Source organism: Ruditapes philippinarum, unplaced genomic scaffold, assembly GCF_026571515.1.
Source record: "Ruditapes philippinarum isolate M1 unplaced genomic scaffold, ASM2657151v2 ctg328_1_1_1_1, whole genome shotgun sequence".
NCBI lineage: Eukaryota > Metazoa > Mollusca > Bivalvia > Venerida > Veneridae > Ruditapes > Ruditapes philippinarum.
This window is the reverse complement of record NW_026857729.1, coordinates 104,163-127,613: the sequence shown is the minus strand read 5'-3', so window position 1 is coordinate 127,613 and position 23,451 is coordinate 104,163. Positions and strand designations below refer to the sequence as shown.

The 23,451-nt window shown below is 32.6% G+C and overlaps 2 protein-coding genes across 2 annotated transcripts; both read left to right on the top strand.

Moving 5' to 3' along the window:
• The first annotated feature begins 507 nt into the window (after positions 1–507).
• Positions 508–11,105, top strand: LOC132750725 (peroxidasin homolog). The gene is made up of 15 exons (XM_060740758.1): positions 508–613; positions 1,839–1,872; positions 2,239–2,331; positions 2,887–3,082; positions 3,670–3,740; positions 4,215–4,355; positions 4,890–5,030; positions 5,409–5,527; positions 5,877–6,027; positions 6,432–6,569; positions 6,914–7,042; positions 7,545–7,620; positions 9,189–9,255; positions 10,154–10,284; positions 10,954–11,105. The coding sequence occupies exons 4-15, from the start codon at positions 3,054–3,056 to the stop codon at positions 11,030–11,032; spliced, it is 1,272 nt and encodes a 423-aa protein (XP_060596741.1). The 5' UTR covers positions 508–613; positions 1,839–1,872; positions 2,239–2,331; positions 2,887–3,053; the 3' UTR covers positions 11,033–11,105.
• A 743-nt stretch (positions 11,106–11,848) lies between these two features.
• Positions 11,849–22,241, top strand: LOC132750724 (collagen alpha-2(VI) chain-like). Its single transcript, XM_060740757.1, has 9 exons — positions 11,849–12,084; positions 13,342–13,564; positions 14,643–14,707; positions 15,587–15,638; positions 16,485–16,520; positions 18,219–18,433; positions 19,143–19,329; positions 20,911–21,066; positions 22,072–22,241. Exons 1-9 carry the CDS (start codon positions 11,962–11,964, stop codon positions 22,182–22,184), a joined length of 1,170 nt encoding a protein of 389 aa, XP_060596740.1. The 5' UTR covers positions 11,849–11,961; the 3' UTR covers positions 22,185–22,241.
• The last annotated feature ends 1,210 nt before the right edge of the window (positions 22,242–23,451 follow it).

Here is a 23,451-nt window from a genome sequence, read left to right as displayed (position 1 = left end):
TCAATGGCAATTATAATAGTATTCTTTTTTAAATGTATAGGCAATTTAGCTCAAGTCTGTGCATTATGATACTTTAATTGTTTTAAAAGTAATTCCAATTCCATTGAAGTTTCGCAAACATGAACATAAATAGATATAGAACGAACCCGCCTTCAACTCGGTATACAAAACTTAGTGTTGAAAAAAAAAATGTTAAACGTGAAGAAGAAAACATATTTTTAACATCTAGAAAAATTTACTCTCAGCTATCTGTTTTATGCAAAATATTATATCTATATTTTACATGCAAAGTGGAATGAAAAATAATATATGTACAGAAAAGAGAATCATTTTTCAAATCCTTAAACAAAATGTATTACTCTAGAGGTGGGCTTCTCTAAAAGAATTACAGAATGAATGATTATAAATGACACAGTTGTTTTTAATTTTAAATAAACTCTTTATAAAACAAAAAATAAAAAAAAACATACACCTACAAGAATACAAGAATGATGTACTATAAATCAATGTATTGTATTTATTATAGAAGTCAATCGGCATACCTCAAATTGAAAAACGTGGATCCAATGGACCTGCTGTTTCTGATCTTATAAATGACCTTGTTCGTCAAGAGGTAAGAATTTGTGACGTCAAGTCGTCATCAAAATTTATGTTGCACGTTGGACTTTCGCCCTTAAATATTAGGAACCTTGTGCATGTTTTTTTTAAAATTTATATATCGTTAGTATTATGATTTCCGACTTTTCACTCACTGAACACTACTCACTGTAGAACAAACGCACATTATTTACTGAGGAATTTTCACATAACGATCGTAACTCACTGTACACTACTCACTGTACAACGCACATTATTCACTAGGAACTCTCACAAAATTATCATCACTCACTGTACACTTCTCACTGTACAACACACATTATTTACTAAGGAATTCTCACACAACGATTGTTACACACTGTACATTGCTCACTGTAAAATGCACATTATTCACTAAGGAATTCTCACAAAATTATCATCACTCGCTGTACACTACTCACTGTACAACACACATTATTCGCTAAAGAATTCTCACACAACAATCATTACTCACTGTACACTATTCACTGTACAACGCACATTATTCACTAAGTACTTCTCACACAATGAAAGTTACTCACTGTATACACTATTCACTGTACAACGCACATTATTCACTAAGTACTTCTCACACAACCATCATTACTCACTGTACACTATTCACTGTACAACGCACATTATTCACTAAGTACTTCTCACACAATGGTAGTTACTCACTGTACACTTTTCACTGTACAACGCACATTATTCACTAAGTACTTCTCACACAATGGTAGTTACTCACTGTACACTACTCATTGTACAACACACATTATTCACTAAGGACTTCTCACAAAATTATCATCACTCACTGTACACTACTCACTGTACAACGCACATTATTCACTAAGTACTTCTCACACAATGGTAGTTACTCACTGCACACTACTCACTATACAACGCACATTATTCACTAAGGAATTCTCACACAATCATCATTACTCACTGTACACAACTCTCAGTACAACGCACATTATTCACTGAGGAATTCACACAAAATGATCGTTACTTACTGTACACTACTCACTGTACAACACACATTATTCACTAAGGAATTCTCACACAACGATTGTTACTCAATGTTCACTACTCACTGTACAATACATCTGATTTACAGCAATTATTATCAATTTATTTTTACCATAGTTGGAGAATCACTGTGATTGCGTAATTTTTGTACTTGAACACATGTTAACCGTAATCCTATTTTCCTTTCTTTGTAGGTGAAAAGAGCTCATAAACTCTGTAAATGTCCAGGTAACCACATTTTTTCCTTAATAAAATTAAAATGTACAAAATTATTATTTCTACAGACGGGAAATTTTATTTCAAGAGCTGCTTAATAGCGGTATTATTAGGCAAAATGCGTTTAAATTTGACAATACCGATTAAAAATTAAGTAGATCTAAATGCGAAATAATAGTGTTGAATAAACTGGAGAACATCCATGCTTCAAGACAAAAAATAAACAATGAATATGTAGATCTATAGAAACCAATCAATTTCATGCTCCCGAATAAAATGTAAAGATGTTAAATTCAAATAACAAATAGATATGCAAACCAAAAACGCACCCACAAACATCCCCACACCCCTTCCTACCTTACTCCTCCTCCATTACAGGGGACTCTGACACTAGGGAAGCGGATTTAGGCTGTGGAAAAAGTCACGTAAGAAGACAAGCTCCATCCGGGTCACAGTGCTGCACTTCTTTATGTAAGATATGTGTTATACTTTTCAGGACTAAAAACAAAAATGCAGATAACTCTTTAATCATTTGCAATGTGAAAATATTAAGAGTACTGTCCCTTGGTGTCATAAAGAAGCTTAGCTTCTCGTGCATACATGTATATAAACAAAACAAACAACATACATGTACTATTATCTTGAGCAAACAACACAACAAAGTGTGTTTAAAACGTCACGACAGATAACACATTCTCCACCAAAAAAAGCTCAAATCCAACACAACATTGTCTTCCATTATCACAGCATCATAAATGTCATACAAGTTGTGTTTGTGTGTTGCCAACACAACGTGCAGCAATATAGAACACTTTGAAACTTGACCACAGATTCTGTACCGAAACTTATAACTATACTGCCTGGAATGTCATCAAACACCATGTGTAATTTCATGTCAACACAGTATTTTAAAACTTCACAAAATATAATAATCTATAATGTCACGCAACACTATGTCGAACATTAAAACACATAAAACACATCGTCATACAATCACGCTTATTACCTTTTCATTGATTACTGTAGCTAAACCATTCTACCGTGGCAACTCCACGGTAACAGTGACGTCATACATTGGACAAGAAGTAGTTCTGCCATGTGAAGGTACCGGATATCCACCACCGACGGTGTCATTTAGTCCGTCGGCGGATCCAAGAGGGTTAAACCGCTTTGTGAACACAGCCAATGGGCTCATGATTAAAAATGTTCAAACCTCGGACAGGTAAGCTAATGACAGTGTTGATATTTTTCATTTACAAATGTGTACTACTTTTTCTTCGCCTTTTACTTTGTTGATATTTACCTTCTTAATATATCCATGTCATAATTTTGCTTTTTAACTTTGTAATCATTGTCGTACTTATTCAACACAAGATTTTGGAACTCTTTTCCTTCACAATTCATTACTATTTTTCCGTGGTATATATTCATGTAGTTGATATGATGCTATTAAAGATGTATTTTTGAATATATTTTTGACAAATTTGCTAATTTTGTTATTTTTCCTTCACAATTAAAAAAAAACGAAGACGACAAACTAAAAACCCACTGCGCATTCTATAAATAGAACCTAGCATACAAGTCTGCGTCTCAACCAATGAAAGCGCTTTTTACACCTTCATTTCTTCTTTTTCGCATTGGCCCCGGTCCTTAAAATTAAGTTTGTTCTACTTTCTGATGAAGCAGTTTGGCTGCAAAGCTGTGCTACAGACAAGTCAGAACATCTAAAACAATATTTATCTACAGTTTGTACATTATTATTACTATAATTCACGTAAATAACAAATTATTTCTTTCTTTCTTTTCTAGTGGGCAGTATGTGTGTACAGTTCAGAATATATTTGGGTTAGAAAAGAAGATTATAAATCTACGAGTTACAGGTGAATGGTTTTAAAAATGAGAACAAAAACTGAATTTCTTATTCTGACTTAACAAATTATAATAATATTATAACGTGACATCATTTAGGACGTCACGTCATTATGTTGGTTTCTTGTAGCATACCTTTTGTTCATACCTCGGCAGTCGGTCCACCAAGCCGGCTTTCTCCGATAAGTAATCAGTAATTCCTAATTTCAGCACAACTGAATGTCGAACTATTAAAAGTCTCGTGAATTTTAAATCAACGCTGAGAGACAAAATGACCATAGATCAAATGTCACCGGCCCGATGTTTAACTTGTATGAACAAATCCTATGATCCCCCGGGCGGACGCGTTCAAGACAATTTTAAAACTAAATTTACAAATTTGAAACATCAAAACTATATTTTGAATCCTAAAGCTTTGATCTTGAGATGCAAAAAATGTTACATTTAAAATCCATTTCATTGAATGACATAATTGTAAATAACAGATCCAGTTGTTGCCACAACTTCACCCACCAGTGTAACAGTAAACGAAGGAAATTCCATACGAATCCAATGTGACGTCACCGGTAATCCCACTCCAATTGTCACGTGGCAACATAAAAGGTTCGATGGCGTCATTGTCCCAGGTATTTGTTTTTAAATTCTTATTCTTCATTAGTATCATCATTAACATCATCATCATCATCATCATCATCATCATAACCGTCATCATCATCATTATAACCATCACCATGATCCTAACCATCATCATAACCATCATCACCATCATCATAATCATCATCATCATCATAACCATTATCATCATCGTCGTCGTCGTCATCATCATCATCATCATAACCATAATCATCATCGTCGTCATCATCATCATCATCATTACATGAAGTCAGTTAGTTTAAATTTGTAAGTACGTGTTTTAGTCCTATCAAAACAATCCAGTGCCTATTCTGTAGACCATGCAAATTGTTCTCATTTTGAAGATTAAGAAGATAAGCCTTCTTAAACATATCTATATATTTTCTTCTGGAGTTCATCAGATGTAATAATATTCTTTCCGTGATAGACATGATATCACCTTTTATCTTGATTCCTTACAATACTGCTATCTTGTAGAATAAACGCTAGCTATATATATAGTACTATGCATCATTATTAATTTTCAGTGATAGCTACTCCCTCTACAATTATCACCGGAAACACAATTACTATTAACAATGCCAAAGCGTCCAACTCCGGAAGTTACATATGTCTTGCCCAGAATGCCTTCGAGAAAGACGAGGCCTCTACAACCGTGAGCGTGATTGGTAAGTCTTCAATATTTTTAATTAAAAGTGGATTAATTAATTGATTCAATGCCAATCGTCTTGATTCTAAAAATAGGTTAACACTGTTCCGTTACTAAATATAACGTCAGCTGCTTTGCTGTGATTGGATTGTTTACTGCAAGTGCTTGTTTTTTCTGTTTATCATAATGACGTCATGGCATCTGTGTTTCTATGCAATAAAAATCATTGGAAAGTTACTTGCCAATTGCTTTTTATATTAATTTTATCATCATAATAAAAATGTGAGGTGGAGTCTCAACGGAAGAGGAGAAATAGATAAATAGACATTATTTTTTCCATTATGGGTCATGTATGCATATTTTATTTGATTTATAGTTTCGTTTTTATTTTGCTCAGGAAAACCTCAGATTGTTACACCACCAAAGTCTCAGACTGTACTTCAAGGTTCAACTGTCCGACTATACTGCTCAGTAGCATCGAACCCGCCGGCCACTGTCACGTGGACATATCCTTTGGTAGAATATTTTTAATGTCTTCAAAAATAAATTAGTTATTGCCTTTAATATGGTTGATTTATCTTGAATCATTGAACCGTTATCATATTTACTCTTACATCTTATTCAAATAAGATGTTTTGAAACATACATTTATAAGTAACACATATTTTCTACAACGGATTACAGTTGATAGTTTCATGTTGAAAATCTTTCATTAACTAATCTATAAACAAATAATATTCAAATCAGGCAATGCCATAAAATAATTGTGTTGCCATATTCGTTATACACTTGTAAACTGTAATTTTATAACATATTCAATTCTTTTTAGATTGGTACCAACGTTTTTACTCGTGTTTACTTTTAGACTGGTAGCAAACCCCCGCTGAACGCCTATATCAACCCTGACAATTCTATCACACTTTCCAATGTTGACAAATATAACAACGGGGATTACCAATGCGCGGCTACCAATTCTTACGGCACCGTTTACGCACAGTCAAACCTCGTTGTGGAAAGTAGGTCATTTGTATGTAGGTCAATGTCACTGATGGCAAATCAATACGAATTTATCATATGATACAATTTTAACATTGTTTTTCATTATATTATTTGTGAACAATTAACAATATAAGTAATGTATAGATACAGTCAGCATACGGAAGATCGGCGGTTCTACTCTGGTTCCCGATCACGCCTGAAATAACGCAGGGACGGTCACATATTAACATTTTCAATCAGGTATGCTTGACAATAGCCATATGTCCATAACACGATGTGACTTTTAATTGCCACCAAAAGGCCTATACTATGATGATCAATTTGATTTCTTAAACGCATTTCATATGTGACTTTTTATAAAATTATTCACCTATTTCTGGAAGCATGTTGCAAAATAATAATTACATATGTATTTAAATAGAGACTGTATCAGTTACTACGTCACCTCACCTTCAGCCAATGACAGGCACGGAACCGATCCTCAACTTCCAGTGCACAGCTGACGGCATTCCCAATCCTACAACAACTTGGTCAAAACTCGGTGCAGCACCTTTAGCGGGTAAGTTATAAAACACGACATTTAATGCCTCGCAATATACCTGAAAATTCACACGACTTGGTGTTTCACTGCTTGGTTTTTTACCGTATGATAGTTTTTAAAGGAACTCCACTGAGGTCCAATAACACCAAAGACATGAAATTTAAATTTCTTACATAGTTTAGCTAAGGCACTAAAAACAGAGATATAAATAATTGAAAATCGTACTTTTGTGCTACTCTAAGCCATATTAGAGTGAAAAGCGTTGTTTAAGTCACAGTGGGCACTGCATTGTTGTACATTGTCTTTACCTTGTTTATTTGTTGTTTTATTTATAATCTATAATATTTTTACCGTGGTTATAGGTAACAGTAAATATATCGCATTGTCTGGGGGTAATCTTATAATAAGTGGTCCCAGTTTGACCACTGATACAGGTGTGTTTGAATGTAGTGGTAAAAACAGGAACGGTAATGCAACGGACAGTGTAATTGGTATGTTAAAACAATATTCTTTTCATGACACACTAAATTTTTTAACTTATAGAACTGAAATAATAAATATTACGGCAGTGCCCTTGAGGACCTCGGTACTTAATATTTCTGTGCATTTATAAGAATGAAAAGGACTTACTTCATCTGACTTATTTTTACGATATTGTTTGTTGCATCTTTAGTGAAAAAAAAATACGGAATTCATCAGTTAAGGCTATTATCAATGGTTAAGTTGTCATGTTTATAGGTGGTGTAACATATGCAACTAAGCTCATGTTGAATAAAAATTGCGATACCTTCGGGGACGCGGTACCCGCGGGAACTGCTTATAATTCAATGTAATAAGTTCTGAATAAATTGATACGATATTTGGGCACGTATTATTAACTAAGCTGAAGAATAAGGTTGGAAATTTGTTGTTATTTTCTCATATGTTTATTCTAATATTGGCACGTAATGTGTAAAATTAGTATATTAACTGCTCATTTTTATTTGTTAACAGTTTATAAAGCGCTTGGACAAATAAAGTGCACGGACAAGTTTACGGACATGGTTTGTGCGACTGGCCAAACTTGCGGGTAATCTATTTCATATTACTACATTTGTGATACTTGGTGACTCTTTGATGTCAAAATTGCACCTTCTGTGCTAAGTATTTAAATTATATAAGATATATTGTAAACTTAGATCTTTCCAGTAAGAAAATGCACGTTATACAAATGTTACTGTCAGCATTGAAATATTACCATTTGAAAACAAATCTTTGTAGCAAAGTTATGACAACATTTCTCCAAGAACGTAACATGGACACAAACTATATACGGCACATTATGCCTAAGAAATCCATATTCTTTTAATTCTTTGGAAATGTTGTGTTTTAACAATGTATTTAGAATATATTTTATGTTTTACAACTAAAAAAATGGAGTCGAATGTCCAATAATGTCCCGACAAAGTAGCAAAATATGAACAAAGCAATATTTTGACTTCGGTACAAAGTACTAATTCACTTTAATTATACTAATTGCCAACAGAACAGAAGCAGCATTTTTTTTTTGGAAACTAACAAGATTTAAAAAATAAAAAGTTTTTTGGAAATAAAATTGATAGCATTTCTGAGGCATAATAGGCCTTTAAATACTTGAATGTGCAATGTTCAATGTAAACCATGTCATATACACGTTTTCAAACCAATCATTTGTTTGTTGTCATACATTTTCTGAAATACAAATAATTTATTTGGCCTGTTTAGATAGTAAATGTACCATATGATATATATTAAATTTCAATATTTATGTAATGCGGTATATATGTGCATATATGATGGTCAGTTTTGATTTTATTTTTATTGTTAAAGGCACATTATCTCTCAAATATGATTAAATGTGTTTTTCGTTAGAAAAGGCAAACATGAGTTTATTTTTGTTTAAATAACTATTTAGGAGCATGCTAGATGCGAATCATCTGAAGAAAATAGAGTGAAATCTAAAGAAAGTAGATCCAGTATCTCGGCTTCTATACAAAATAGTGTACCAACTGCTTTTAAAACGCAATTGAAGAAATAGATGGTTCATATTTAAGGCCAATGAATATTTTTTGGAAACGGGACACTAGAAATAAAACACTTTTGATAAATAAAAATGAAAACATTTCTTTGGCGAACTGGGCCTTTAAGTAGTTCACTAATAATGACGTTCAGAATGTCAGTGCTTTGTTTGAATGACGTCATGCTGACGTCATGTATATATAATTTTATCTATCTAAATAGTGTTTCTTTTTTTCAGTGGCCATTGTCCAAATAATTGCATCTTCAAGATATGGTATTGCACGGCCGTGCATATATTTTGACGTGACGTCATTAGCGTTATGCAAACAAAGTATAAAGACGCGCTAAATGTTAGCGTTATACTACAAGTGCGTCAATGAAAAATGACTCTTTTTTTCAATTTAAACGGTCTTTATTTTGGGTATGTGATAAATAGAATATTAAATTCGTGTAAGTTCAGTACTGAATTTATTGCACTCGTTGAATAAAATGAGCCAGAGGCTCGCATAATATAATTTTATTCAACTAGTGCAATAAATTCAGTATGAAACTTACACTCATTCAATATCCTCTATATCTTAATAGTGTTTCTTTTTTCAGTGGTCATTGTCCAAATAATTGCATCTTCCAAGGACAAAATGTATACGGATACAACACATACTCTATGGTTTGTTTAATTTTTTTAGATTTTTTTATTTTATTTTATTCCAAACAAATGCAAAGTATATTTTCTTTGTTATTGAAAAAAAGAATATTTTCGTTACACCCAAAAAAAACATAGTTTGTATAGATGTAGGTCTACAGACACAAAACAGTTCTGACAAATTTCAGAATCTTAACTTCTTGTCCTATCAATCGTTTTATGTGTCTACCTCCGAATGCATCAGTCAAGGAAATTTGATTTGAAAGGTACACCACTGTTCAAGAAGCATTCCTTGGGGAAGAACATGCATAGTTATGCTATTTTTAAATAGCCATTAATTAACAACGTGCGTATGTTCTGACATAAATTTTACATATGAGCCACGTCACGACAAAACCAACATAGTGCGTTTGCGACCAGCATGGATCCAGACCAGCCTGCGCAACCGCGCAGTCTGATCAGGATCCATGCTGTTCGCTAACCAACTCTTTTACAAGTAAAGGAACTGATAGCGAACAGCATGGATCCTGATCAGACTGCGCGGATGCACAGGCTAGTCTGGATCCATGCTGGTCGCAAACCCATTATGTTGGTTTTGTCGTGACACGGCTCATATATTATTTATACAAGCTCACTTCTATTGAGTTTATGTCGACTTCTTGTAGATTTTCCGAGGGATTTTTCTGTCATTTGCCATTTAGACATTTAAGCCAGTTAATTTGCTAAAACATTTTTAAAAATTGGCTTTGGCTATTGGTTTGCTTGTCAATATTATGGTAATTTGTAAACAGGGTACCAATTTAAATTCAACTTTAGTAAAAAGTCAGACACTTGCTCTACCAATACAATTAGTTCGGGTATGTATATTTAAATGAATTTGTGCAAAAAACGTTTGTCATAATAACTTTTAACTTCATTTCAGGACTCGACGATTTGCAAGGCTGCAACACACGCAGGAACACTTCCGAACCCCAATAATGACCCAGTTATTTGGACTCATGTACCAAGTGCTACCTTTATAGGAGTGGTGACAAATGGCATAAGAAGTGAAACGTAAGTTTGCCTAACTTTAACTAACCGGCAAAATTGCTGTAAAGCCAAAATCATATTGATTTGATATTTATGTTGTAATATTCTTTTCATCGCATTTTAAATGTAGGGGAAACAGTTTGGACCGAACGTTTGAAATTGCAATTGTTAAAACCAAAGATTTGAAGTGCTAAATGTTTGCAGACGACACTTTAGCATACACGATTGTACTGAACCTGTGTAAGCATACATAACATAACATTTTTGATCCTTTAAATGTTAGTGTTTTTGCAAACACCCATACAGTCTAATCGGCCTTTAGACTTTAATCTGCAAGTATAAGCATCTCTTTGTCAAAATGTCTTACTTTGACAAATGGTTATTGTTTATAATTCACTGAAAGTTGAATAAAAGTCAAAATTGAAACCTTAAAGATCTCCGAACACTGCAAAATTGAAAATAATGCAGACTCGATTTGTTTGAGCATAGTCGTGAACAATAGTTATGCAAATCACGCCCATCGCTCCCAAAGCCCCGCCCTACATCCAACTCCAGCACTGGAGCGGTTTAAGTATATTTCATCGTTTAAGCACACAAATTGTACAAAATTTAGAATAGAGAAACATCTGCAAATTTTACAAACACTACGTAACTGTTACAATTAATTTTCGGTTGTTGTTTCTTCCATTCCAGGCACGCTTCTTCTGATGGAAATCAAATACTACAATCCTCCACCGGGCGTTCCTCATCCGGGAACGCTTTGATTGGTTGATTTGTCATCTTCTGTAATAGTTTCACTCGTGTTTTATTGAGTTTTATTGATAATAAAAGGATTTATTACAAAGTATGTTTGTTTATTTATTTATTTTCTTTCATTTTTTTAATGTTTTGTGAAATGTCTCCAAACTCTAAACATAAAAAATAATAATAAATATAATCTGGCATACGTAATTACAATGTACCTAGATAACCATGTTTTCGTATCAGATACAAAACCGGTTATTTTTTAATGTCCAATAAGGATGCGATAACGACAGAAACATCCGTGATCAGTCTAGTCCTGGAGTTGATTTAGTCCAAATATTTGACATGTGGTCCCTTTTTTCATTGAGACGATTTCTAAACTAAAAATACGCCATGATACATACTAAATTGCGATATGAAACACGAAGGAAGACGGGGGCTGCGTCCTGTGAACGTTGCCTTTGCCTGGTTGATCTTTATTCTCGTCTTTTACAAGTAACTAACGTATAAATACAGTAAAATCTGATCATGGCAAAACGTACGAAATACTAAATGTTTTAGAATAACGCGCACTAATGAATCAATCAATATCAACTAATGACTGGCAATATTGTAGATTAAAACAAAGTTTTAGTATTGCATTATTTTTGTCACGTGAGAAGGCGGCTTGCACTGTATGACGTCATTATTAAAGAGAATACCAAAATGGCGGTTGGCATACATGTTCATAAGTTTTCACACTCCCTAAAAGAATGATAAGCTAAAGTAGGTCAACATAGGGACCCATACGTCTTATCTTAACGTTATCCTTGTAAGGTCACAGTTCAAAGTTGTTAGTTCAATCACTGATAAGTGTATAATTTTGTGTCGCAAATCAGCTTAAAACTGGCATAATTTAACTTAATTTGAACGGGTTTTTTTTGCAACATATTTCATCTTCGAGGACAAGTTGTCGTGATGAAACAGATGGATAGAGATGAGCTTATAGAGCGTGAACTTGACAACAGAATATGTCTGCATATTCTTGCAATTATTGCGATTGTTTTCTCTTCAGTGTTTGTTATAATAACGACCTTGGCGGTAAGTAATTTGTCATATTGTACCATCTGGTATCTTATTAGATTTCATGTGAACATTCTGAAAAGGGCAGCTCCTACGCATGCAATGAAAACAAAAATAAAATCGCAGACTCAGCTATTTTTATTCTCTAACACCCACTAGCACCGCCTTATGCTTCATTAAATATTCAATGCAAAACAGTGTAAACAATGATCCCGAAAGACCAGAAAAAATATCACCGAGATGGAGGATGGGGTGCGGGGGAGCTATTTCAAAGCTACCACAACTGCTTAAACACCTGTTGTAATGTGTATTCTATTTCGGGTATGGTACGATCCTTGAGAACAATCAAAATTTAAGTCTTATTGAATTGATTGAACATTTCCTGGGACTTAAACTCAAGTATGATATGTTTTGTTCAGAGAAAAATTACATGATTTTGATCGACATACATGTGTATGGAAAATGAAATAATTAAGTTGTATAAAGAGAACACAGTCTCTGAAAATTGAAACCATATTTTGAACCATATTTAGCTTCTCTCATTCCATGTTAAACAAAACTTACTAATAGCAAGACCAATTCAAGCCGGGTTGCATTTTTTAACCAAGGCTATTACAAATTTGAGTGGGAATGAGTAGCATGCTTTGATGTCTGTGTCATGTTTGCCGATGGATATAATCGGCATACTTGTACATATAAACAGAAAGTATCAAATGAAACAAACAAATGAAATCGTGTTAATTAAAAAAAAAACATTGAAGATTACATTACACATGAATATTGTTTTCCAATCCGAATTATGAGTTGACTGTTAAGATACGTACATATACATGTACGTGATCAATAATCATTCTAGTAAGTTTCCAGCATATTTAATAAATTTAGTATTAAAGAAACCTTTTCTAGGCAAAAATGTAATACAAAAAATGCAGTAAATCATTGCCTTTTTCTACGAGATACAACATATATTTCAAATGTTCTTATACTTCTTCTAAGGAATGATAACACATCATATGATGTCAGATATGACATCAATATACTATAAAACGTCACGACAATTAATTCCGTTATGTAGTTTTATCAACATATAAGAATGGAAATGAATATTATCACAATAATGCATGGTGAATCGAACAAATGCTTTGTAATTAATCACCGATGCATGCAGGCCTTCCTCGTTATACATGTATTACCGGAACTCGAACCGTGCATATTGAAATACAACTTATATCAATTTTCTGAATATATTTCAATAATACTTGATCAACTTGCCAGGTTTTAAACATTCGTGACATAGATGCAAATGATGCTGAAGTCAGACTACAGATTGAAAGGTTACAGGAAAAGCTGCGCACTTTCAAATTGAAGCAACAACAGTTGGCCGATAGTGCTGGCGACATGATCAATGAAATGGCGCAGCTTGTAGAAAATGGTGCCGTGACCAGGATGGAACAACCATCGGATAAAAACGATGAAAGTGAAAAAACATCAAACACAGGTTCAATTTAAAGATACTAATACATTTATACTCGGTTAGGGTTTATATTGTTTAAATTTGTTAATGGTTTCATGCATATAAAGGGTGGAGAGATATATCGAATTTAAAATGAATTGGCATATCGACAATTCCACAATTCATTTGTTTTCTTTCTTTTCTTTTTTTTTTTTGTTTTCTTGTTGTATTTGGAGATTTTTATTGCCATTGTTTAGTTGTTGCTTTGAAGTTTTTGTTGTTATTATCAATGTGTTCTTATTAGGTTTTTTTTTGTTTAATTGTTTTATTTATTTTTCCCCCTTTTTTTTGTTGATTTTTTTCTTTTCTTGTGATGGGGGTATTTTTTATTGCTTATTTATTTTTTTCTTCCTCTTCTTCTTTTTTGGAGGGGGGTTATTTTGTATATTTTTATATATTTTGTCTTGTTTTTATTGTTGTCTTTTTATTTTGTTTTTGTTTATTATCTCTATATTTAATGAAAACTAGCACAAAAACAGACAGGGTGCAATTATATGCTCCCATTTTCTTTTCTCATGTATTGTTTTATTATGAAAATCATCTAGTAATAACAACTGCAGAGCGGTTGTCAATTTGTACATACTACATGATTTAGCATTTGTTATATTACACAACTTTGTTGTATCAGCACATTAGTACAGGGTAACATTTACTCTGTGTTATTTGATTTTTTTTATCGGGAAGTCTCAGTTTATAACCATCCTCCTTAAATATACAGTCAAACCTGTGAAAAAAGGTCATCCAAGACAGAGACCGAACGTGGTCTTTATGGGCAAGTGGGCTTTATCAAAAGGTTACTTTGATCTTTGTAATCTATGACGAATTGTCGAATTGAGGCCTTAAATTTATTCGCAGGCTGTTTTTTCTCCGGAGGTGGTCTTTAACAGAGATTTGACTGTATATGATATACACCTTAAATATTTGAAATAAGTACAATTAGGTACATGCTTTCACGACTAATGATATCTGAATTTTGATTTATGAATCTTTTGGCGTTTTTAAGAGATATCGTCTATATAGGGAAAATATTATGTATAATAACGGAACAATATTATATTTTCAGAGAAAGACAGAAATCGTAGTAAAAGACAGAATATTGACATTTTCGGGGCAATTCTTGAAGCTCAGGTATAAATTTATCGATGTTTTTGGTATGGATGAATGATTTTTATTATGAAACTGACTTTCAGTAGTTTAATACAGTTTATAAGTTAAGAAATGGAAAGACGAAATATTGCAACATTTGTATGAAAATTAATATAATTCTTGAATTTATAGTAAAAAATGTCATGCAATATTAAAACACCATGCTTCAAAATGCATGCACATTTTTAAAATAAGTAAGTGTAATGAGTTAATAGTTTAAACGTTGGCGCGTGTACGAATAAAGTAATTTTAAGCTACAAATTACATGTACTGATATCGATAATGGCAATAAATAACAGTTAGAATATATTGTGATAATTTGGTTTAAAAAAATATTTTCTATCATATCTTGTTAGTCATACACTCTAGATATGTGTATGTAATTAATAAAGTTTAAAGTGATTGGAAAATAATCTATTTACTCGTATGTCGTACGCAGCTTTAAAAAATTAAAAAAACAAGAGCGTCTTTTCTGTTGTTAACGTTCGTCTAATAAAATAAACACCTTATTACGTTAAAAGGGGGCATAACTCCAAAAATATAGCTTTCGGAATAATGACCCCTTGTCTTTCAACTGCACCTTGTCAAGATATGTTTCATGTTTATAACTTTCAAATGGGCGTATTAAAGCCTTTGCACCACGACGTCAACGACGATGCAAAGACAGCTTTTTCTTCGAACAGACAAGCTAAAAATGACACAAACGATTATTGTATAAAACAATTGCTAAGGCAATATGAAGGATTAAGTTTTAATACCCTAAGGATGTAAAATTTACTCTCCTTCTGTCATCATTTTCACAGATACACACGCACATTATATTTTTCTGGTTTTTTTTAACTTTAATGGTTTTCTTTTCAGAGAGTTGTGTTTGAACGACACTGTGTAAGCCATGACACTCCATGTCCAAAGGGTAATTAGTTTTTAAAATAGTTCCATTAATTATTGATACGTTCTTTGGGTAAAAAATAGTTCTGTAAATTATTTATACGCTCTTTGTGTAATAACAATTTTAAGACAATCAGCGTCAAGAATATGACAACGGGGTTATGTAAGTTTTAAAACATAACTAGGGGTGGTAATTTAAACATTAATTTTTCTTTTTCACATGTTTAGACTTATTTCAACGCCTCTATTTCACCAAGACACTTTGACTTTCACGTCAATTGTTTCAAGTTTGAAAATGAGTTGACATTTTAAGACATAATCATAAATTAGCTGGAAAAATACCGATATATACACATATAATCATATAACATATCCAAGATGGTATTTCCAACTTTGTTTAAACAGAAATTCGGCATATGTATTACGGTCTAAATTTTGTCAAATTTACATTAAGCCATAAGGTTTTTAGAGGTACAGCATCGTACAAATATATCCGTTGAAATAACATCCTGCAGGCGGTCGCTGACTCCTCAAGTCCTGTCAGGGACATGTTAGTTATTTATCCACTTTTTACTCGGGCGCCCGCTCGTGCATGGAATCATACCTGAGGCACCGGTAAAGCTGGAAGGTAGCCATTGATCTTTGGCCTGCAACCCAACGAAATAAATAAAAAAAAATCTTTCACCTCGTCTAATAGAGTTCAGTGTGTGTACTCAACAATGTATACTAACCTCACAATTTCACATTTTATAATATTATTTTATTCAACGAGTTACACAGGCTCGCAAAATAAAATTTTATACACTTTGCTCTATAATTTCAGTATTGAACTTACACTCATTCAATATCCTCTATTTATTTTTTCCTTCAGGTCATCAAGGTGACAAAGGCATAAATGGGGACACTGGTAAGATCATGTTTTGGAGTTTGTTTATTTTTCTTTATATGATTGAATTATAATACCCTTGAGTTACAAATGAAAGATCATATTAATATCTAGATGCGTTTTCATTTGCTTTATCAATCTTAGAAGTGATTTCGTTTTCTCTTTATCATATATTAAAGTGAATTGGCTTATAATGCAAGGTCTGTAATACAATTTATAACTATGTTGATTTTATTTAGTATTAAACATAACAAATCACGAAAGAATTATACATGAATGTTGTTGGCAAGTGCGAGAATCCGATATATCACAGGTAAATATGCACCACATGTTAAACGTATGTGACACACATGTTTTACATATGGTAGAAACATATGGTTTCTCCAAGAAAGGTACCCCATATTTTTTACATATGGTGTAGACACATGTTTTTCATATGATTAACTTATGTTGTTCATATGGTAGGACACAGTGTTCCATTTATGTTTTTTATTTCAATTGTTAAATAAATTTTATCCTGAGTCAATGGTTAAGTCAAATAATATATATGCATTTAATTATGCTTATAAAAGAATTTTAAAGATCCTGTAACACAAATCTTTTATGGTTTTATATCATAAGTATGATGCTCAAATTAAGATTTATTAATTCTGTAAGTTCCAAAAAGCATTATTAATAAAAAATATTACGGAATTTTACATTTCATGTAAATAAAGGGAGGTAATAAAAAGTTTATTTTCTATAAAATCTAAGTCAAATTTTTCAATATGAAAAGAATGCATACATATAAATTGGACACATATTTGCAGTACATATTTTACATATTCTTTAATGTTTGAAAATTGTTTTATAAGCATAATTATATACATATATATAATTTCACTTAAATGTTTCAACATACAGGATCTTTAAACACTAGATATAAGTTAGATTTTATTGAGTGAACATTTTAACAAGGTCACTCCCTAGGGTACATTTCGTTAACCAATGATCTTTTAAGAATTTATGTTCAATCATGTAGAATCTGATTTAGACTTTTCAAAGTGTAAATCTTGCAGAATATATGATCATAATTTTTCATATGAAAAACACATGAAAGTTCACATATATTTAACATATGAAAACTTATTCATATGAAAAACATGTAATAACCATGAGTTTAACATATGTTTGTTGACACATGTTTTTCATATGGTCCTGTTTACATATGTTCATCTTACATATGAAAAACACATGTTCTTTAACACATGTTTTTCAAAACACATTGAACACATATGTTCTACATATGTAAAACATATGGGGTACCAAACATACAGCAAACATGTGGTGCATATTTACCTGTGTATATATAATATATATTTATATAGCAGATAATAATGTGTTCTAGAACAAAATTATTCATCATATAAATGTTTATATCTTATCTCTTAAAATTTGACCAACATTGATTTTTCAAGGAATATTTTACAAGACTGTCTAAATGGTACATTTCCATCGTTTTTTATCAATATTTGAAAAAGAATGATGAAATAAAAAGTGATCATTGTAGACCAATCCACTTAAAAGACACTCAAATAAGGTCACATAGCCTAAATACATACCTTGCAAAAGCAATAATGATTTGAAAATAAATTTCATTGTTACGTTAATACTTTGAGGACTTATTTACATGAAAATAGTAAATAAATGATAATAGCAATGGAAAAGCTGCTTTTTAAGGTGTGAATGGAGTTGACGGAACAAATGGGGTCAATGGAACAGACGGTCTGCAAGGAGATGCAGGACTTATTGGTCCTCCAGGGGAGAATGGAACCCAAGGTTTGCAAGGAGACAAAGGCATGTATGGAACAAATGGTATAATTGGAGATACAGGTGTTTGGGGCGAAAATGGGATTCCTGGTACAAATGGCTCGGCCGGCCCACAAGGCGGCAAGGTACTGTTTGCATGTAAACATAGCAAATATATTATTATATTTTTTCATCAACCTACTTCATTGATTGTACTTACAGACACAGGTTAACCTACTTCATTGATTGTAAAAAAACAGACACAGGTTAACCTACTTCAATGATTGTAATTACAGACACAGGTTAACCTACTTCATTGATTGTAAAAGCAGACACAAAGCAACCTACTTCATTGATTGTACTTACAGACACAGGTTAACCTACTTCATTGATTGTAAAAGCAGACACAAAGCAACCTACTTCATTGATTGTACTTACAGACACAGGTTAACCTACTTCATTGATTGTAAAAAAACAGACACAAAGCAACCTACTTCATTGATTGTAATTACAAACACAGGACAACCTGCTTCATTGATTGTAATATTTTCATCAAATATGATTAAAATTTTACAATGTATTTTCCATGATCAACGGAAATGATATAATTATTAAAAACTTACTTATTGTAACATTTTACATGTGTTGAATAGTTGCTTAATGCAAAACAAATTGATGTAATGGTAGACATAGAAAAATACATAGTTTTATATTAGAAGTTGACGTTCCTATATTCAGACAAAGTGTTTATTTTCACAATGAGTTATTGTAATATTTATAGATTATGTCCGTATATCATAATAGTGACGTCAGCAATTAGTCACGTCAATTAACACGTTTTGATATCGACCTAAGGGTGAACCCGGAGGTAAAGGTCTTATCGGCGATACTGGGTTTTGGGGCGGAAATGGCACACAGGGTGTAAATGGAACTAAGGGAGCCCCGGGTGAACCCGGCTTACAGGGAATAAATGGAACCATAGGGGATATTGGTCCCCGAGGTCAAGATGTAAGGAAATTCGCTGACGGTTGCCAATGCTTTAGTATGTATTTCGTTTAGTTAACATATACCACATATCTAAGTTCCTTTTGACAATGTACTATTTTTCTTTAATACGCTTACTGATTAAAACAAATTGTTTATTTCATATCAATACAGCGATTTAAATGTCAATCTCGTAAATTGATATTTATAACTTTGTTATGCATATGACAAAGCAACCTGTTTCATTGATTGTAAAAACAGACACAAATCAACCTACTTCATTGATTGTACTTACAGACACAGGTTAACCTACTTCATTGATTGTAAAAAAACAGACACAGGTTAACCTACTTCAATGATTGTAATTACAGACACAGGTTAACCTACTTCATTGATTGTAAAAGCAGACACAAAGCAACCTGCTTCATTGATTGTAATTACAGGCACAGGTTAACCTACTTCATTTATTGTACAAAACAGACATAATATAACCTACATCATTAGTGTAACTACAGACACAAGTTAACCTACTTCATTGATTGTAAAAAACACAAAGGGCAACCTGCTTTATTGATTGTAATTACAAACACAGGACAACCTGCTTCATTGATTGTAATAACAGACACAGAAGAATCTACTTTATTGATTGTAATTACAAACACATGACAATCTACTTCATTGATTGTTATTACAAACACAGGTTAACCTACTTCATTGATTAAAAAACTAGACACAATGCAACTTACTTCATTGACTGTAATTACAAACACAGGTTAACCAACTTCATTGATTGTAAATAAAACAGACACAAAGCAACCTACTTCATTGATTGTAATTACAAACACAGGACAACCTGCTTCATTGATTGTAATAACAGACACAAAGCATCCAGTTTCATTGATAATAAAAACAGACACAGGACAATCTATTTTATTGATTGTAATTTCAAACACAGGTTAACCTACTTCATTGATTGTAAAAAAAACAGACAAAGGGCAACCTGTTTGAGTGCAATTATAGAGCGATTTAACCAAGCCAGTCACTCATTGCGATAATGTTTATTAAACAAGTTAAATACAAAATAATATATGATTGAAATTCTTTATGGATCTTATCATTAAAGATAAAACATGTAACAAAAATTATAAATCATAACCGTGTTTTATTTATTTGTTGTCATTAACACAATTAAATTATTATATCATTTGCTCCTTCCTCGTCTATTTCATTGCTATAGTACAATGCAACATTTGCAAAGAGGCTCCCTGTAGGGAAATAAATTCTTCATTATAGTTATATCAATACTTCCTTTAAGGCTTCACGATAAATTTTACCTCTTTAGAGGATCACCAAAATTATTTGGTTTTTAGCAATAACTCCAAAACAAAATGGTGTTATTCTGCAGGGATGGTCCTGTATGTTCTTTTTATTGTCAAAGAAGGAGTAATATTACAAGTATTCTTTCTATTTCCCTTGAAAATATACACCTGTATTACGAAGGTTTAAAGAATAAATCGACATATACGCTTATTGATATTTTGATTATATCGACATGTACGTTAATAATATCAAATTCTAAATATGTATTTTTTATGTGAAAACACCAGCTTTAGATAGATCTGACACCTTTTGTTTCCAGAGAAACCAACATTTCTTAACCCAAATGACCAAACGATAACTGTCAGTACTACCGGTCACGTGGTAATACCGTGTTCAGGAGAAGGAAACCCCACTCCGACAGTAACGCTAAACATGCTTCCTAAAAAAGGCCGTAAACGTGCTATCAATAAATCAGGTTTGTTTTTAACATGTATATATATATCCGCTGAAAAGAATGTTTTTATGCTTACGACAAGTCGGTGGTTCTACTCAGGTGCCCGCTCCTGCCTGAAATAATGCACGGAGGGGCGCAACAGGTCTTCCTCTACCAGTAAAGCATTAAAAAGTGTTGATGTGACTTAGACCCGACCCAAAATATCAAAATGTTTACATTTTCAGAGAGCAAACTACACTTATAGGCATAATAATCCGACACTTACATTTGTCGGAATAAATTGGTTATTTGTGGACGGATTTTGTTCAAATATGGACCATACAAAATTCAACATATCATACTTATTGTTTTAATTATGTTTCGATTGAACACTTTATTTTCTGAACGTTCCCTTACACCATTGACCGTAAAAAAATTGTTTATGATAATGTATGAATCTATAATAAATAAACTTTTTATGCCAAGGAGTATAGCTTTTCTTGGAGTAAATAATGCAATTTATTAAACACTTTATATTTGGTGTTGCTTTCATTATTATTATTATAATTAATATTATTACTATTATTATTATTATTATTATTATTATTATTATTATTATTATTATTATTATTATTATTATTCTAAATACAAACACGTTGTGTTCAAAGATACTACCCAGGTAGCTGACAGAATGTTGGGATACCAAACCTTACTGAATATTAAACGGTAATTAAGTAAAGTCGGTGGTTCTACTCAGATGCCTACGTGTGCCTGAAGTAATGCAGGGAGCGGCAGAGGTCTGATGTCTTATTCAACCACTAAAGCGGGCAAGTCGGCCTATGACCAGTACAGTGCCAGCGTGTTTCAAAACCACACCGAACAAAGATATTTTGAACCTATTTTCAAAGTTCATAAAAGGAATAGAACATGTCTGTGAATTTTTTTAATTTTAAGTTTAAAATTTAGAATAGTAAATTATGATTAGATACTAATTTTAGGGTGTTTTTTTTTTGCACACTTAATTATTTATATTTTATTTTTGTGAAGGCAATGCGTTTACCCTAGACAACCCAGTCGACACGGACTATGGGCGGTATGTGTGTACAGCAACTAACCAGTATGGCTCGGCGTCAAAGATCGTCACAGTCAGCAAGCCCTGATTTGCCAGATTCATGTTGATACTTGCTACAGGCATGTTTGATTAAAACATATAACAGTATCGTGTGGGTTTTTGGTCTTCTCATCTCGGTCCTTTCCATCTTAAAATAACTGTAGAGTACATAAATAAACAACCTTTCCTTATTGGCCAATTCAAAAATGTGCGTTCTTGATAATCCAAATTGCAACATTGTTGCTGACAGTAACATGATTTTATAGTTGGTAAATTTTTGCCGTATAGATGTGTTGTAAACTTTAGCCATGTAGATGTGTGGTAAAATTTAAGCCATGTAGATGTGTTGTAAAATTTAAGCCATGTAGATGTGTGGTAAATTTTAGCCATGTAGATATGTGGTAAATTTTAGCCATATAGATGTGTGGTAAAATTTAGCCATGTTGATGTGACAAGCACATTATAAAAGCATACAGTTGTATTTCTGATGTGTGTTTTTTTGCAAAGGGGCATTTAAAACGTATCAAAATAATTAACATATCTTTCATAAGGAGCTAGATCAAATGTGTTATCTGCATTGTGTCCAAATAGGACGTGCGGGTTACTGTTCAAACATAAACTAACTGTCTATTTACTCCTTGCGGCTGAGGGTTGTCTTCACAGGTTCACCGTGCATATCCAATAACGCAGGAATGTGCAATTAACGTTAAAATAACACCGAATCTGTGCAACGCTATTACCAAAAACGAATAACACAGTAAGTAAACGCACCAAAATATTTTATTCTAAATCAAAAAGGAAATGAATAAGCGTATACGGCTGCTACGACATTATACTCTAACAAGCATTACATTTTTTTCAGGAATATGTTTACTTCTTTAGATCATTTGTGAGAAAGATAACATGATTGCCGTTTTGAAGGTGACTTTTGAGTTTCGTCAAATAAGTTTGTACATTTAACACATTGAAAACTATATTTTTTCATATTCTGTATACATCAGATATTTATCAAACTACAAGTGTCGTATAACAATAGAAGAAAGCTGGTAAAATAGGATTTAGCTACTTTTAATGAGATAACCGCCGTTGCTTCAGTGCTTCATTCACGAATTCGGCGTTACCTCGTAAATATGGTCTCAATAATGTTTTATCTGAAGTAACATGCACGTTATTGTATTTAAAGATATCAATGAAACTGAAAAATCGCCATCAATGCACTAATCAGGTTGTCATGTACACGAATGATCTTGAAAAATAAACATTTTCGTGAAAATAATTTTGATGAGGTTTGAAGTATAATGTCTCAGCAACGTACG